The sequence below is a fragment of the Carya illinoinensis genome, chromosome 1 (assembly GCF_018687715.1).
Source record: "Carya illinoinensis cultivar Pawnee chromosome 1, C.illinoinensisPawnee_v1, whole genome shotgun sequence".
Taxonomy (NCBI): Eukaryota; Viridiplantae; Streptophyta; class Magnoliopsida; order Fagales; family Juglandaceae; genus Carya; species Carya illinoinensis.
The window spans coordinates 56,939,113-56,956,958 of NC_056752.1; the positions used below are offsets into that span (position 1 = coordinate 56,939,113).

The 17,846-nt window shown below is 35.4% G+C and overlaps 2 protein-coding genes and 1 long non-coding RNA gene across 3 annotated transcripts; 1 reads left to right on the forward strand and 2 right to left on the reverse strand.

Moving 5' to 3' along the window:
- Positions 1-2,705: 2,705 nt before the first annotated feature.
- Positions 2,706-8,161, forward strand: LOC122291941 (auxin transporter-like protein 1). Its single transcript, XM_043100006.1, has 9 exons — positions 2,706-3,482; positions 3,582-3,769; positions 3,888-4,073; positions 4,181-4,293; positions 4,425-4,608; positions 4,742-4,839; positions 5,734-5,941; positions 6,207-6,464; positions 7,682-8,161. The coding sequence occupies exons 2-9, from the start codon at positions 3,602-3,604 to the stop codon at positions 7,889-7,891; spliced, it is 1,425 nt and encodes a 474-aa protein (XP_042955940.1). The 5' UTR covers positions 2,706-3,482; positions 3,582-3,601; the 3' UTR covers positions 7,892-8,161.
- Positions 8,162-9,564: 1,403 nt separating this feature from the next.
- On the reverse strand, positions 9,565-11,202 carry LOC122291949. The gene is made up of 3 exons (XM_043100018.1): positions 11,048-11,202; positions 10,656-10,964; positions 9,565-10,477 (listed from the first exon to the last, which is right to left on the reverse strand). The coding sequence occupies exons 1-3, from the start codon at positions 11,109-11,111 to the stop codon at positions 10,062-10,064; spliced, it is 789 nt and encodes a 262-aa protein (XP_042955952.1). The 5' UTR covers positions 11,112-11,202; the 3' UTR covers positions 9,565-10,061.
- A 2,747-nt stretch (positions 11,203-13,949) lies between these two features.
- On the reverse strand, positions 13,950-15,655 carry LOC122291956. The gene is made up of 2 exons (XR_006236817.1): positions 15,395-15,655; positions 13,950-14,487 (listed from the first exon to the last, which is right to left on the reverse strand). It is a non-coding gene; the product is annotated as an uncharacterized LOC122291956 (long non-coding RNA).
- Between the last annotated feature and the right edge of the window lie 2,191 nt (positions 15,656-17,846).

Consider the following 17,846-nt stretch of genomic DNA (forward strand, 5'->3'; position numbering starts at 1 on the left):
GAGAATACCCAATTTAATTGTGTTACTATTAACACTAGGGGTGACAATTTGTGTTCTCGGCTCGTATTTGTGTAGTGTCAAGTTATGAATATTTAACTATATAACTCAATTCGAACATGATCCATTAAGCTAAACATATCAGATTTTCAAAACTTAAAACTTAAATGGGTTATATCGTATTACCCGTTTTGATCTGTTTAATAATTAATTAGAAATTAATCAACACGACATGATTCATTTTAACTTATTTTATATAAATGGGTTGAACTAATCTGCATAATTCATTTGACATGATTAACATAATTTTACATAAAAATTAAAATCTATATTTATTATCAGCCACAATATCTAAAAAAATAAATAGACTATCTACTGACAAAAAATATCGATATTTTTCAAATTTAAACTTATAATAAAATTAATATTAATATCTTGATATTAACAAATATGAATATAGATTCATAATTACAATTTGAATAATAAAAACATAAACATATTGAAAAATACTAATATTATAATCTAACAATAATAAAATTATGATTATGAGTAAAAATCTAAATAAGTCATAATGGGTTGGTTTCATGTTAAGCAGATTAATCCGTTAATGACCTGTTTTATAAATTGCGTTTTAACACGTCAAATTAATTTGATCTGAACTCCTTAATATTAAATTTAAACTATTAATTTCATATTAAATTTTTATTAAATTAAAAAATCGTATCATATATTATTACTTCTAATTAATCGATATTATTATTTTTTATTAAAAAAAAACGTTGATTTTGAAAGAAGTGCTGGATCACCTACCGACCTACCTATTGAGTCACTTTTAAATTTTGTTTTAAATAGTGTTTTAAAATTGCATGGAAAAGCTTAATCGGTGATGAAATGGATTTGATGGGTGGAATTAGATTTAGGATAATGGTCCTGTAAAATCACCAGTATGGGGGGAGAGAACCTGCATGCAAATTAACATGGGATTATTATCATTAGTCAAGAGTCAGAGAAAAAGGGAGACAGAGAGCATATTAAGGAGAAAGTAAAAAAATTAAAAATAAAAGATAAAAAAAAAAATAAAGATGATCAAGAAACGAGTGAGAAGGGGTCCCTCCACTAAACGTGTTTATTTATCTCTCATGATAAGGGGAAACTGACGTTAATGGAGTGATTTTTCGTAAAGATGAAAGACATCCAATAAAGGGTTGCACAATGCATGCATGCATGCTTGCTTGCGAGCCAGCTCCATTTTACTTTTGACCGCTCTGACTCTTTCGTGCTCCACAGTGCTTCACCAAATTCTTATCGAACTCCACGTTTTAGTCAAAGTTCAATTCTACGTTATCTGTTTAGCAGTGACTCTTCCCTTTCCAATGAAATTATTTCACGTAGATAATATGAGAGATAAAGAGTTTTAAATAGAATTATTTTATTTTTTAACCAAATTCATCGATTTATAAAGATTATAAATATAATTATAACTTGAAAAGATACCACATTTTTAAAAGTATTTATGATCAAGAATATGCAGCTCATATTGGTGTGTTCTTTTAAAAAATAAATGATAAATTGGATGGAAAATTCTAAACGCCATGGCTTAATTAGGCTAATATGGCAAGAAGTTGGTTGCTGTATTTTTCTGGTTGTGGTGGATTTCATCACTGCCAACTCTTCTCACACTTGGGGTTGGTGTTGGGGTTGAAATGCTGAGTTTGGGGTTGGGGTCAGGTCAGCATCTCTTTGAAGCCACATGGGTGGGTGTCCCAACCCACAAGCAAAGGAAAAAGTAATGCACATATGGTGAAATTTTCACTGGCAATATGACAACATTAATGTACCAAAAAGCATAGTAGTAGATGGTCACTAGATTCTCCAAGTGAGAGAAAAAAAATGTCACATGATTAAAGCTACAAATGATCTTTCACTTGTTTTTTTTTTTTTTTTTTAATTCTGTTTTTCTAAGTATTCGATTTCTTGAAGTATGATATATAACCGTTAATTTTTTTAAAGAAAAAAGCCTGATTTGATTTCTTATATAAAAATATATTTTATAAATTAGTTTATTAACATGCAAATAATGTAGAAGCCTTCCATATCAATTAACATAAAAATATTACTATCTTCTTTTGTTATAAATATAATGGTCTTATAATAAATAATTCGTCTACGCCCTGATCTGTAAATAATAGAAATTTTCTTTTCTGTTGTAACTCGGAGGTTTAGTTACTTCAACCTTATGATTTCTTCTTGTCAAGTAATTATAATTTTCACATAAACAATTAGGCTTAATTTGATAAGGAAACGGTTTCATCTTATTATTATAATTTTTTTAAATTTATATATAAAATATAATAAATAATTTAAATTTTAAAATAATAATATTTTATTTAACTTTTATTTAAAACCATTTATTCTTCTTACTATCTATATTGCACCTTACTCTAATTCTATAATTTCCATAATTATGGATTACAATGAAAATGACTGTTCATAATTCAACCGTTATTTAAAAAAAAAAAGAAAAACTTTATTCAGTAGTAGCTGTTGTTCAATATCACAATCCAGGAGGAATGAGGAATAATCGACACGAATTACAATGACAGGAATTCGGAATTAGTTGGGAAATTGAATTATCAGAATTACTTTACTGAGAGTTGGAACTGCATAGGCGCACAGGCTCGTCCAACTATTTTAAAAAGCCCTTACAGCACACTGAGAGAGAGAGAGTAGAAACTAGAAAGAAAATAAAACAAGTACATTGACAGAAGCTAAGATCTCTGCAACCGTTAACAGAAAACAAAGTGGCAGAGGAAAAGAGAGAGAGAAATAAAAAGATTTCGTGCTGTGGTGTTCGTTTGTTATGGCTCTGGTTCTTAAATACTAACAACCAGTGCTCACTGTCCTGCAAAAGTTCCTCCTTAATTCCCCCTTACAGGAGGTGCTCTTTTTTGTCAGATCTCGACTCTCAAAGCCCAGGAATCAAGCCCCAAGAAACAACTACTGGCTCTTGTTCTTCTACGCGGAGTCCAACTCAAAGTTTCCCTTTCAAGAGAGTGCCCCTGCAGTGTTTATTGGTTTATTTTCCGTCTTATTCTTTAATCATGCCTATTCTTCAGATAAAGCTACAAGTCATAGGATATTAGGTGAGTGAGAGAGAGAGAGAGAGAACATTGTGTGACAACTAAGGCACTTCCAATCTTGGAATTGGGTGAACTTTTGGAGAGTTTAATACACTGCAAAATTGTAACTTCCTTGGGCAAAGCTGTAACTGACTGCCTAGGCAATACGAGTGGCACCGTTGCCGTCCTTTGTTCGAAAGGGAAAACGAGACGAGCACTTAACTCTCTCTTTCTAAGGAGTAAAAGAAGGCAACGGATTGCGGACTGTCATACATTTGTCACGAAGAGTCTCTTGCTTACTCTGCTTGTCCTATTATAAATCCCCTCATCAACCCTCAAGTGCAGAGCCAAAGAGACCGAGATTTGGTATCTTCTTTTGCATGACAATATATGATTTCTTTCAAGAATCTTCTTGGATTTTATTTTTGAGATTTTCCCGACTTATTTATAAGCTGTATGTTGCAGATCTACTTCGTCTGTAAGAAATGTTACCTCAGAAACAAGCGGAGGAGGCCATGGTCTCGAGCTTCAACTTGACTGAGCGTGATGACAGAGAGGAAGAGAAGGCAGACGAGTCGGGTTTGGGCCTCAAAAGCTTTCTCTGGCATGGTGGGTCTGTCTATGATGCATGGTTCAGCTGTGCATCCAACCAGGTATAGGGAAAAAAAAATTCAGGTCATAAGTTGGATTCATAAAAATATTTTTTCAATCAGTTTTATCAGAGAAAGATTTTATTGATTTTAGTTTTTGGTTTTGGTTTTGGTTTTACAGGTGGCTCAGGTTCTGTTAACGCTGCCATACTCTTTCTCTCAAATGGGTATGCTTTCAGGGATTATACTGCAGGTCTTTTATGGTCTGCTTGGAAGCTGGACTGCTTATCTGATCAGTATTCTATACGTCGAGTACCGAAGCCGGAAGGAGAAAGAGAATGCCAGCTTCAAGAACCATGTTATCCAGGTAAGCATTTCAAGAACACCGTCACACTGTACAATTTCATGCAACTCAAATTTATTTGAATTTGAGTAAAAAATAAAAGAATTGTTCTTTTGTGTATCTATGGACAGTGGTTTGAAGTGCTCGATGGTTTACTTGGCCCGTACTGGAAAGCCGTTGGGTTGGCCTTCAACTGTACCTTCCTTCTCTTTGGATCTGTTATCCAGCTCATAGCTTGTGCAAGGTGTTCTTCATTCTTTTCTCAAACTTGGCTTTCCATCTTTGCCTTTGGATTTGTAGTTTCAACGCGATTATAAGATTTGGGTTATGTTTATTACTAAAAATTCGTGCTTTTACGTGGGATTAATTATACAGTAATATATACTACATAGACGACCATTTGGACAAGAGGACATGGACATATATCTTTGGAGCTTGCTGTGCCACCACCGTGTTCATACCCTCATTCCACAACTACAGGATTTGGTCCTTCCTTGGGCTGGGAATGACCACCTACACTGCTTGGTATTTGACCATTGGAGCCGTTGTTAATGGCCAGGTACAAAAAATTAAATTGAGAACATTTCTCACGAGCCTCTTCCTTCTTTGTGTGCGCTTTATTTAATTAGAGCTTCCCTTTTTCACTCTTATATTATATTTATATAATATATTTATATATTACTGGTTTACAGGCAGAGGGTGTTACGCACAGTGGCCCAACAAAGTTGGTTTTGTATTTCACAGGCGCCACCAATATACTGTATACTTTCGGCGGGCACGCCGTCACCGTGTGAGTTTGACCATATCCTACTTTTTTAAAGGAACCCATGCTGCTATATTCTTCTCTGAAAATTCAGAGAGATTAAAAAAGGGTAAAATTTATTGCTCGGTGATCTTCGTTCGAAAGCCTCTGCAATATGCCATAAATGGGCTTTGAGGGAAAAGACAAAATCACGATCGAATTATTTTATTAGCTCCATTAATGTCCTACGCGTAGTTAAATGGGACGCAAAGTTTGTAAGTTAACCTAGATGGTTATGCAAGGGAAATATTTTATTTTTTGGATGATTTCCAAAATATGCTCTGTTGTTTCTGGTAGGTAACAAGAGTGAGTGAGGTTCCCTCATTTTATAAACGAAGTTTCAGCGTAAGTTTTGGTTGCTCTATACTAGCTTGACCATGTGGTGATGTACTTGGTCTTTCACAACTCTTGAGTCATTCGGCTTCCATTTACTAACTTTATGCACTCGGTCTTCCACTCATGTTCTGACATGGTTTTCAGTGGCTTCCATTAAAAAATGTTATGTCAGTACAATAGAGATTTGAGGTAGTGGGTTCATTTAATAGGCATCCCAAATCTTCGTCTTTATTTCACTCAAGTTGGGATTATGCATGCTTCTTTCAATAAACGATGTTCATAAAATAGTGCCTTATAATTGTTCATTGCATCCGGGTCGCACTTCAACGGTCCAGTCAAGTGAAGATCCCTCGGATTTTTGGGTTTTGTTTCGTTTTTCTCTTTCTTTCTAGTCCTCGTCAAGTGTAAAGTATTGATTTTGCTGCCATACTTTGTGCCTCAGAAGTGTCTTTTTTAAGTGAAAAGGAAAATATTTGTATATGATAAACGGGAATTGAAATTGATGATGGTTGGTAAAGTTTATAGGATCATTCATATTGCTTACAGGGAAATCATGCATGCAATGTGGAAACCTCAGAAATTCAAGTACATATATCTCCTGGCCACCCTCTATGTATTCACCCTTACTCTTCCATCTGCGATTGCCATGTACTGGGCCTATGGCGACCAACTTCTGACCCATGCCAACGCCTTTGCGCTCCTTCCCAGGAATGGATGGCGTGATGCTGCAGTCATTTTAATGCTCATTCACCAGGTCCATACACTTTCCCTTTAGACTTGATTACATAACCAATGCATGTAGCCTGATGCACCAATGAAAGAATACCTGGGAAATTGCTTCAGTATGTTATTGCCAGAGCTATTTAATTAGTCAGGGAATTGTTGTTGCCAGAGCTTTAATTATTTCTTTGAGCAACACTAAAACATGTCGATGCTCCGTTTTTAACCAACAATATTTTCCCTTCAACGAAAATTAATTTACACGTTTCAGCTGATTTATTTGATATCATGATTGGCAGTTCATAACTTTTGGGTTTGCTTGTACGCCCTTGTATTTCGTGTGGGAGAAAGTTATAGGAATGCATGACACGAAGAGCATATTTTTAAGGGCACTGGTGCGTTTGCCTGTGGTAATACCAATCTGGTTCTTGGCCATTATATTTCCCTTCTTTGGTCCCATCAACTCGGCTGTGGGGGCTCTTTTGGTCAGCTTCACGGTCTACATCATCCCCTCTTTAGCACATATGTTCACTTTCAGATCTGCCTCCGCAAGACAGGTAAATGGTTTGATCTCCCCGCCTCTTATCTTCATTTTTTTTGGTTGTAGTACTCATATCCAACTGGCATTGTCTAGTCCACCATTGAAGTTGTTAATGCATTACCACCTGCCTCACTTCCATCCATAATGTCGACTATTGTAATCTGGTGGGCACACATGCTTATATCTGGTGTGTGGTGGTCGAAATAGTTCTTATATCCATATAAGCGAGCATATTGCTCATTGACACAATCTTAATCACTGTTTAGTCAATCTCAGCTATTGAATTATTAGAGAGAGGGGTGATATTCTGACCCCCGAGCAAATTTATTGGCTATCTTGCTGTTGCCAAGTCTTTAAGCTGTTAGTGGTGAGCCAAGAGCGTACCTAATATTAATCTGTTTTAAGGTCGTGTCTACAGATTTTTTGGTAGCCTGTCATTTTGTCGTTCTGTCAATGTTATATTCAAGATTTGTTGATTCTGAGAAGCGTCCGAATCTCAATACAAAATTCCCCTTTTTCTTTCTTTGGGGATGAAATTTCGGAAACTCATTTTGAGAGCCCCATTGATTTACCTTCTTACAGTAACTAGTAAGCGTTTGAGTTCGGAACACAAGGATGCACCCAGATTTACGTGGGCACAAAACTACAGGGTTTTACAGCTATACTTGCCTCTTATGACAAAAGAGAGGGGGCAAGGTTTTAATTGTTTGAGGCTATGGATCCAGCTTGTCGATTTGGCCTGGAAGTGACTTTCAATCCCATAAACAAATATAGCCCCACAAACTCTTCAGGAAATTTATGAAAAAGAGATGAGGTTGGTGGCATCTCCTTGTCATTCAGTTATTTCACACTGTCACATTTCTACTCTTCTTGTACTGGCCACCTCTTGGACTGCTTTGGTCCAAGCCAATTCAACTCTAGGAGTCGACCCTACTTAGTTCACCAGTCTAATTCTTGGACCTAACTGCGACTTCCAATGACATTGCTGAGCCGAAGCATTGAGCTTACTCTGCTAATTTATACTAATGAAAATGAAAAAGGAATTAATTACTCCCATCTTCCTATCTTATTGCAGATTTGGTTAATATTTTGACTGCATGTACTTTCTCTCCCTACTTGTTTAAGCAAAACTGCTTAGTATTTCAACTACGAAATCAAACTGTGATTTTGTCTACGTAGCAGAACCCATTTATTTATACCTAACATTTAGTTTTGTAACTCTGGTGTATGCAGAATGCGGCAGAGAAGCTTCCATTCTTCCTTCCGAGCTGGACTGCCATTTATGTAGTGAACACGTTTATAGTGGTATGGGTGCTGGTAGTCGGATTTGGCTTTGGAGGGTGGGCCAGCATGAACAACTTCATCAACCAAGTTGACACTTTCGGCCTCTTTGCCAAGTGCTATCAGTGCCCGCCCCGAGCCACACCCGCGAAAAATCACTAATTTTCTCAGGCATATTACATAAGGAGCATCAACATTTCCCCTTGTGCTTGCGGTGTGCTGTAATGTCCCTATCCTTTTGTTACGTCTAGTATTGTGAAAGGTGTTCTCCTTTTAGTTAATATCAAAGCCTTACATTTGGATATCTTTTTTCCCAAGTATACAAGTAAACAATATATTCAGATGATCATGCCAATTATAAAGGCCAAGGACGCCAACCAAGAACACTTATAATTTGATTTGGAATGCATGCAGCAGTAGTCATTATTATTATCTTCTTGGCTAAATCTTACCAAATCTCCCATATCTGTTTCTATGAGTTTTGGTACATGCATGCTGGCCATTGTATTTGCTTCACGTGGCTTTCAAATTCGGAAACTTGTGTCTAGCTAGCAAATTCCAGCTCCCTTCCATGTGAGTTCACGTGAATATTACAAAACAGTGTAGTCTGTATTATTATGATTAATAATCTAAATTAAGCCACCTCAGAGTGGCTCTTGTTTATTTTTGCTCACTCGCATAACACAGCGTTATACAATATACATATATCTTATATATGTCGTTTTGCGGAATAATCACGTTGTCTTCTACGCTGACTAGTCAAATGCAGTGGATTATTAAACATGGGTCCCTCTCGTTGATGTGGATGGCTTGTAAAGGTGCATGGTTTGGTTTTTGTAGCTAATTTCAACTTTACTGCCATATACAGAAGTAGCGAACAGCTTCCGCTCAGCTTCATTTTTTCTTTTGCCGCATTTATGCAATTATGATAAAGCTTCGGCGTGCATGGGGATGTCCAAGACAAAACCAGATATGATGAATTGGCTTTTTTAAGTTGCGCAGGAGCAAATTGGTCCCCATAATAGTTCATTTAAGCATTTAAGTCAACGAAAGAGAGAAATTGATTAAGCTCCACCAATGCATGACAAGCAGTCGGCCTGCATCCATGAGATAAAAAAGTTAAAAGTTCTCGTCTCGAATATCAATCTTTTTTCTGCTCCTTTTCTTTCTCACGTATAAGATGATGACAGAAACCAGCAACTTTAAAGAAAGTCTCTAAGAAAAAATACGAGAAAAGAGGAAACGGGCTTTATCAAATAAAAGACGCCATCACCTCATCAAATCACACGTTCCCATACTGTTCTGATCTTTTTTTTCTTTTTTCTTTCTTTCTTTTTTCCATGAAAAAGCATATTTCTTTACAATACAAAGTAACAAAAGTGTGAAAGCAACATCTCAGCCTTTTTTTTTTCCAATTGTTGTGAGGACATATATTCGTTATTGGGTAATAAATAGCGACACTGTGATTTGGTGACCAAAAAATGGATGCTTCCGCTCCCCTTACAACCGGAAAATTTCCCCTACGAATAAAGGTTTGCTCCTTTCTTTGCGATTTATTCAAGGGTTAATTAGATATCATGAAGCTTTTGGTAGTAAATATTGTCATTCTCAGCTGTACGTACTTGCTTTTACCCAAAATCATGTTAAACTAACTTCCTCTCTTACTCCCTTCAAACAAGAAACATTAATCTTAAAGATAAGTAATGGTTTTCATCTTGGATTTTGTCATCCTAATCATACATTGTTGATATAATAGATCATTTTAATTGATTTTTTTATTTAACTGGAAGACAACTAGGTAGGTAAAATGTATCACATCACCAAATATGATAAAATTTACAACAAAGAGTAACATTGCTCATTTAAGAAATAATTTAAAAGGCGAATATCTTCTTTCTAGGCGTAATGCAGCATTAGTTGAAATTCTTTTGATACAGTTCATATAAAAATTACAAACGGGCTCTGTGCGTCTCTGTATTAGCCCTTTGTTACATTCAACAAAACCGAGCTTCCAGAAAGCTCTAAAAGACCACCGAAAAGCCCAGTTTAGAGTGTACCATATAGCCATCGAACCACTAGCCCCAGAGAATTCTAGACTACATGGGTTCGATGGCTAACGCAGCAAAGGCAGCATAAAATTTGGGCGTGTCTTTTTCCATCTGTGTCACCTCTTCCAGCATTTCCACTAAATCAGCCTTCTCTCTCTCAGCCCTTTTCTGTAGGCCCAAAATTACACTCTCCAGCCTGCACTTTTCCATTCTATGAGACTCGGCCTTGCTCTTCAATCGCCGAATCCACATTTTGAACAGCTGGAGCTCCTCCATCACCTCGGTTAATTCCACTCGGTTAATTCCACTAATCTTTTCCTCGGCCGAAACACATTGTACCCCAAACTCTGAAGCTCCTCCATAGTCTTCCACAGCTTGCTGGACCTAAACCAGAAATCATTTGCTGTCAGAGTATGGATTTCTTCGACCGTTTCTTCAAATGCTCGATCCCACCCGGCCATCAAACTCTTCCTTGCCACTTCAGAGTAGCTCCGAATCTGAAGAAAGTGAGGACTGTGAGGGATGCCTTTCAAAATTCGCGAAATGGGTATCAGTGGTAAACGTGGAGACGAAACAGATTCAGAAGTTTCTTCCATTTTCGGAACCGTCTCGATCTCTTTCTGAATTGTATGCTGATTGGGTTGAGCGTCTTTCCATGAATTCTCTGCGTGATCTGAGCTCAATGGCATGACCTTTTTATCTAAAAATTTTTTTAAAAGATAGTGGAATATTATTAGACAAATTAACTTGGATGTACCGTGTACGAAACGAAATACACACGTACACACGAAAGAAACATTGGTTCGATCCACGAACAAGATGATCACCAGCCACAGTGATTGGTTTAGCATTTGTAGAAAATGACAAGAGTGTTTTACCGTGGGTGACAAACGAGCTGGCAAATACATGCACAAACACCGTCGAATTCATAGCGTTAGACGACTGCAATCCGGAAGAAATCGGAGCAGGGAAATTCGTCGTCTCTCCGGCACCAGAGGTACTGGTAATATATAGAGGATGTGATGACGGGAAGGGGTTGGAAAACGGAGTCGTAAGAGTGGAATTTGACAAATTTGAATTTGTTGCAGAGGACTCGGTGTTGGCCCTGAAGGAGCTGCGATTCCTACCACCTTTCGCCACCATTAGACGATTCCGTGGGCGGAGTTTGGCTTTGACATCAAATGTTCCTGATCATCGGAAAATTGTGGAAATGCTATTATAATTAGTTGGATCACTAGCGAGTGTGTGTTAGAGAGAGAGAGATGATTACCGGACGAAAAAGAAGCAGAAGAAGCTGATAATGTTCCAAAGACGAAGGAGTTCGAGTCGGCCATGGCCTGAAAGCTGGTGATAAAAGGGAAAAGAGAGGCCACTGGTCTTAGGTCTGTGCTCCAAGGCTTGATTGAAGTAAAATAAAAGTAAGAATAAAGCAGGAGCCACTTTCTCCATTTTTGACACGAGTTCTTCTAGCTGCAGGCAAATTGTGTACCAATTGTGCACCGAAGGATGACGTGGCAGGGGCATTTGTGTAATTGTATAAAAAAGAAAAATACGAAGCGAAGAAGAAGAGAAGAAATAACTCAACTTCCATTTTTCAATTTTCATCCTTCCTCCGTCTCCCCTCTCCCAAATTCCACCCTATTTTCGCCATTTTCATCTCCGTTGCAGATTGGCTGATCTCCTCGTGACCCACCTCCTAAGCAAGCCTGATTCAAGAGTTTTCCTTTATTTTTATTTCCGTTTCTATCTTCCTCAACGTGCACAAATTCTGTGTTTTGTGCTTACAAAAGAGGTTCGGCTTCCCACATCACGAGCTCTTTCTCTCCGTCTGTATTTTTTTCTGCTGCTCTTTCCTTGTTTGCGTTGTGTTATTGTTATGTATTCTGTTCTAACTTATATTAGGTTACTTTGGTAATAGCCAGGAGAAATCTTACTAGTCTCTGTTTAAATTGGCCATGTTTTGGATGTAAAACCTCTTGAGAGCACTCGATCTGGAGATTTTGGTTGTTGAATATTTGGTTTTAGTGAAAGTAGAAGAACTAAAACTCCTTGAAGCTGAGCAGTGACCAGCATGATTTGTTGGTCACTAGTAGATACAAGAATATTTTCTTTGCATTAAATTTGAATTTGTTAGTGGCTGCATTCCTACCCAACTTAGGAAAAAAAAAAAACAAGGACATAAAAACATAATAGGCTTGAAATATCCATTGTTGTGAATTCAGCAAGGGCGCAATTAATATATAATTATTGATTTCTGAAAAAGTTAAATCTTTTTTAGAAGAGAAAAAAATTCAATTTGTCTTGTTATATTTGGTGTTACATTAAAACTAGGTGTATAGTTTTTAATATTTTTATAAAAATAAGATTGTTTTAAATGTTTGGATGCTTAAGGGAGGGACACAAATAATTAAAAAGAAATATACCAAAAACAAAGTTTATATCTTTTCAAAAAATGCTTAATACTTCCCAAGATATATTTGCAACTCTGCCCATTTGTTTGCTACTTCTGCATGCGCCTGAATGAGTACCTTATCCTCCTCTTCACTCCACATATCCTTCTGCAAAGTAACAAAAAAGAAGAGGAAAACAATAAAATGAGGTATATATTGTGTACGTGCACAAGTACTCCCTCATATTGGTGGTGTATTCTTTCTTTGATCAACCTAAATTTTGAGCCTTTTCTCTAGATGGAGATTCTCTAGATGGTGATAGGGAAGGAGCACGCATCTCCTATGTATCTCTAGGTGGTCTACATTTTTCTGCTTTGATTTATGGGACACAACCTTGAATTTGATCCTCTAGCTTTTAGTCAATTTTCTGCTATTGGTATGAAAATTGGGATTTGCTTGTAGTGGTTTGCAACTGAGAATGTATATCGATTACCTAGGATGATTGGAGAACAGGTTATTAAGTCCAGGTTATATTTTTTCCACTTGTGGTTTGTAAGATGCAGTTCTAAGACTTTTACCACTGATAGATTGTAGCTTCTCTTGTATAGCTAGCTTCTCTTATTTTATATAGGCATTTATATTTGTACTGATGTTAATGGCTTTTGTTCTCAGTAATTGAGGATGAATTATAATATTTTTTGTCAAGTGATTACAACTGCTTATGTTGATTGTTTTGAGTAGTACGTGCCTGAGTTTGGGAAGCTTTGTGCGTTGGGATGAATTAAATTATTTCATGTTTTGGAGTATTGGACAGTGCTCCACACACTCCACATTGGGCTTTGTTTAATTTCTTGAAATATTTTCTGTATGATAAAAAATAGACAGAATTGACACCTAATTGAACCTCATAGAAATATAGGCCCCAATGACATGCATACCAATAAAAATATTTCATTGAGACTTTATTCTCGTATACAATTCGCATTCTATGTGGTTGTGGCTCATTTATTTTATCTTTTTTTATTGCTTTTTAAACAGTTCAAGGGAGCTCAGATCCTTTAAAGTAGCTTTTACCTATTACTTCAGTATTTCTGATGATGCATGGATTGAGGCTGCTGCAAATCTTCCATTATTGAAGGAGCTTGAAATTTCAAACCGTCCTTGGAGCATAGAAAAGTTTCTGGAAGCTGTGGACCGCAATTGTCCCCATTTGAAATCACTCAAATTGAAAAGTCTGGGAATTTATTATTGGGGAGTAGATTCTTCCAATGGGAGTAATCATTAGGCTGTTGCTATTTTAGAGAACCTACCTGGACCATTAATCCTCTTGCTTTATGAAAATAAGCTGACAGATAATGCATGTAGTTAATTATCAGTTGTATCCACTTCACAGGTTTCTTACTTAGATGAAGGTTGCACATGATGCATATTGGAGGTTTTATTTTTGAGCAAGTCTAACTTGGTCAACAGTCACCCAAATCCACAATCTTGGGGTCAGAAGAAAGGAAGTAGTTTTTTTGTTAGAGATAAAGTCATACTAGGCTTTTTGAGACCTGTAATATTTGTTGTAATATTTGTTTACTTGTGTTTCATTTGCTGTAATATTTGCAAGTTATGAACTTATTTCAAGAACTATTGTTTCTCATTTCAATGGAATCTCTCCAAAACCAAGTGCACAAGCTGTTTCATTACACAACTTTTCATTACAAAGGTTAATTTAATGAACCTACAAATATCCCTTTTGTATATCATAACCAAAACACTTGAGAAGTAGCATTACAGTTGATACATTAAAAAATGATCTACTCCATACAACTTGCTATTTATATACAATTTATCCGAAATAAGACAAAACTATTATAAATGTGACAACCCTATACAAATATAATAATTTACAATATAAGAACTACTTGAATGATGATACATCAAACAGCTTTCACAAAGTTAGGACCTAAATGGAAGAATAACCAAAACTCTGGTAAACCAATAGCTTATTGGCAGCTTCCTAAAAAATTGTCATATTTTCCTTAAAATTGCAGATCACTATGTCATCTTTAGTGGCCCCAATCCTAATTCTCTTTTACTTTCCCTTGTCCATATAGTGCTTCAAACTTGAATCAAATCACTTCTTATTGGTACATCCATTGATCTATGCTGCGCATCCTCATCATAACTGCAACATTGAGCTGCTGCCTTCAGCATATAGAAGATTAAAGAAAAGATTCCTTTTTGCAGCTCCAGACAAGTATGGATTGTTTTAAGCACCACCGACAACCATTTAGCTGAACAGACCAGGTTAAATAGATCACCAATAGCGATTCTAATCAACATAGAAATAATGCATTTATTAGTGAAGATAACAAGTAAATAATTATCAAGCTGAAACTTCAACTAGCAACTAGATGCATGTATATTTAATTTTCAAGTCGCTTCACAAATGAGTGCTTATTTTCAACATTGTGCTTATTTTCATAGATGAGTGCAACATCTCATCTGCATGCAAATTAAAACATTTTGTTTATGAATATGTAACGGTTGAGATGCAATCCCTTCTGAAATCCCAGAACAAAGAAAATACAAATACAGTCTCTTGCAAAAACTAAATACCGTTCAAGATCCTATGGGTTTGCAGGTAAAACTCTCAGGTTTGAAAAAAACAAGGGGTGTAAAAATTGAAACTAAAAAACAAAAGGGGGAAAGAAATTTGAAAAAAGAAACAACTGGATATATGGTCCTATAGACATTTACAAGGTTACACATTTTCAATTGCATACCTAAGAGACTCGCTACTTCTTTAGCTTTATCTTGCCAATTGTTTTCACATAGAAAAACTAGCAAGATATCCAGGCCCACAAACTTACAGAAGCATGATCAACCCCGAAAATGTCAACTAGCATTTTCCAAGGGAAAATACTCTGGGTATTGGTTTGCTGCACCATGGGGAGGAGTTGTTTACAGTTTTGTTATGCTGATTTGAAAAAATCACAAATCATCAAGTTCAACTCCGGGCAACCACATTATTGACCTCCAAGTGGCATCGTTGTTATTCATCAAGCTAGGCTCAAAAAAATTAAAAATTGAAACTTCTAGGTGCTGTAGATTTCTCACAATTATAAAAAGAAAAGCTAGAAAACACACCACTGCACCAGATTAATAATGTAAAGAATAAGAATTTTTTTCTTTTTGAAGTGGAACCTCACTAAGGCAAGGAAGTACTTCGAACTAACCTGTAGAGAGTAAAATCCCAGATACACAACGGGTTTGGTCTGCGATGGGTTAGGAAGGGTTTAGGGATTTCAGTCTCCAGATGGGCAGAGGGGTTAGGGTTAGTGATTTCAATCTTTAGATGGGGAGGAAATTTCAATGGTTTCAGATGGGGGAGGAGATGGTCAATGGTAATGGTTTCAGCCACGGGACGATTTCGATGGAGATGGAGATGTGGATTTCGAGTTGCAATCTTCCCGCTTCAGACGCAACATTTGATGAAAGCAAATTAGCTTCCCGCTTCATACACCCTGCAAATCTCCATTTCAATAAAACACACCGTTTCATTTGACATGTCAGCATCGGTGCGCTAGGGGTACGCAATCTGCCTACAACAAGACTTTTCCTTTTGACACTCGGTACCAGGTACAGTGCGGTGCTGAATCGTTCCCACTTCCCAAGGCTTACCTTTCCATCGAAGGAAATAACAGTGATCATCAAATTTCATATTCTAGTTCAATTCTATAACGTAGAATTTTTTTAATTTTTTACTAACGTGACTTTGAATTGAAGGACGAAACACAGGGTTTGGATAAAAAGCGTTTTAATTTTATCTCATTATTATAAGTTTTTAAATTTTTATATAAAATATAATAAATTATTTAAATTAATAATAATATTAAAAATAATACTATAACAATATTTTATTTAATTTTTAACTTTTAACTTTCATCTCGACTCACTATCTAAATCTCTATTTAGAAAATAAAAATTACCAACCCTCTAGTAATTGGATAAGCTTGCGTTTAGATGTTAAAGTAATCTCGTATAATTTGAATCAATATATAAATAGTAATATTTTATGAGTCTCATTAAAATATATTTAAATATAAATAAGTTAATATATATGAAATATGTTAAATATAAAAAATTGGTTGAAATGAATTTAATATTTTATAAAAAAATTAAAAAAGTAATGAATTCTATTAATAATTGAGAGTTACTAGGATTAGATATGAATGAAATAGATAAAAATAAATTCGTCTCATATTAATGTGGCTAAAATAAAAAAGGTTTAGCTATTGCAACGAGAGTACCAAAAGGAAGAGCAATATTCTCTACTACCGAGTCCTTGCTTTTTTTAAGAAAGAATTTGAATTTGTAAGATAGGTGCTTTCTTTTCATTGCGAGCTTGCATCTTATGAATTATTTATTATTTTTATTAAATGGACAATGCGTTTCTATCTCTCCAGGTATTGTTGTTCCAATGCCTTGCAGAAGAAAATGTAGAAGACGAGTAACCATACCATATGGAGCTCGACTTTGTTCGTGATGGCATCGGATAAACCTGATGGTGGCTGTTTTGGAGCTCGACTTTCTTTCAAACATTTTAAAATATTTAAAAAAATACAAAATTATTAGTATTCATTTTTTAATCATTACAAAAAATAAAATACATAAACAGTCAAAAATCAAATTTAAGAGACAAAACCAGCGACCAACCTAGCATTTTCCCTAACCATTTATATTATGTAACACGTTTGAAATTTGATAAATACTATAGTCACATATATTATTCCACTGAAAAAAAGAAAAAAGAAAAAGTAAAGGGTGTTTGTTCCATTCTTGCACCTTCTAGAAGCGCACGACATTCACAATCTCGTCCGGTTTGGTCACGCTTTTCGTATTTGTAAAACATTTCTTTTCAAGGGTCTTTGTAAAACGCTTTCAGGAACTGAAAGATCCATCTTGGGCTTTTTCACTCAATGTCTCATTATATTTATAGGGCCAACTCGTATGGAAACCAAGGAAAACGTGACAAATTTGTGAATGTACACTTACTTCAGTAGTACAACTGATAATCCACATAAGGAGACCATTACTGTTATTAGGCAATGTGGGCTGGACTCATACTCATTTATTGGGCTCAATCCCTCCATAATCTATTATTTTTATATGGTAATAAAAAATAGAACTAATCAATGACGATGCTAATAAATGTCAAAATCTGAACTAATCAAATAAAATCTAACCCACTCACACTCGCTTTAATTTTTGGATTTTGTTTTTCCCCTTTTCATGGTAAAAAAATTAAGAACTTGAACCAATCACCCAAATGATTCTGTTGAGAAAAAAAAAAGAAAAAAGAGATTATTATTATTTGTTTAAAAAAGTAAATATTGATAAGAATAAAATGACATATTAAGATACTATTTAAATAGTAAAATGAGGTAAGATAGTTATAGATAAAAATTTTAAATAAAATAAAATATAATTTTTTAATATTATTATTATTTAAAAATTTATTATATTTTATATAAAAAATTTAAAAAGTTATAACGATAAAATCAACAACTTTCAATATCCAAAGGTCATATTAGAAATACAACAAGTTCATGCACGACTGCATATATAACATATGTCTCTCAATCAATATTTTGAATACCGTAGTTGTTAAGATATTGAAAAGAAATA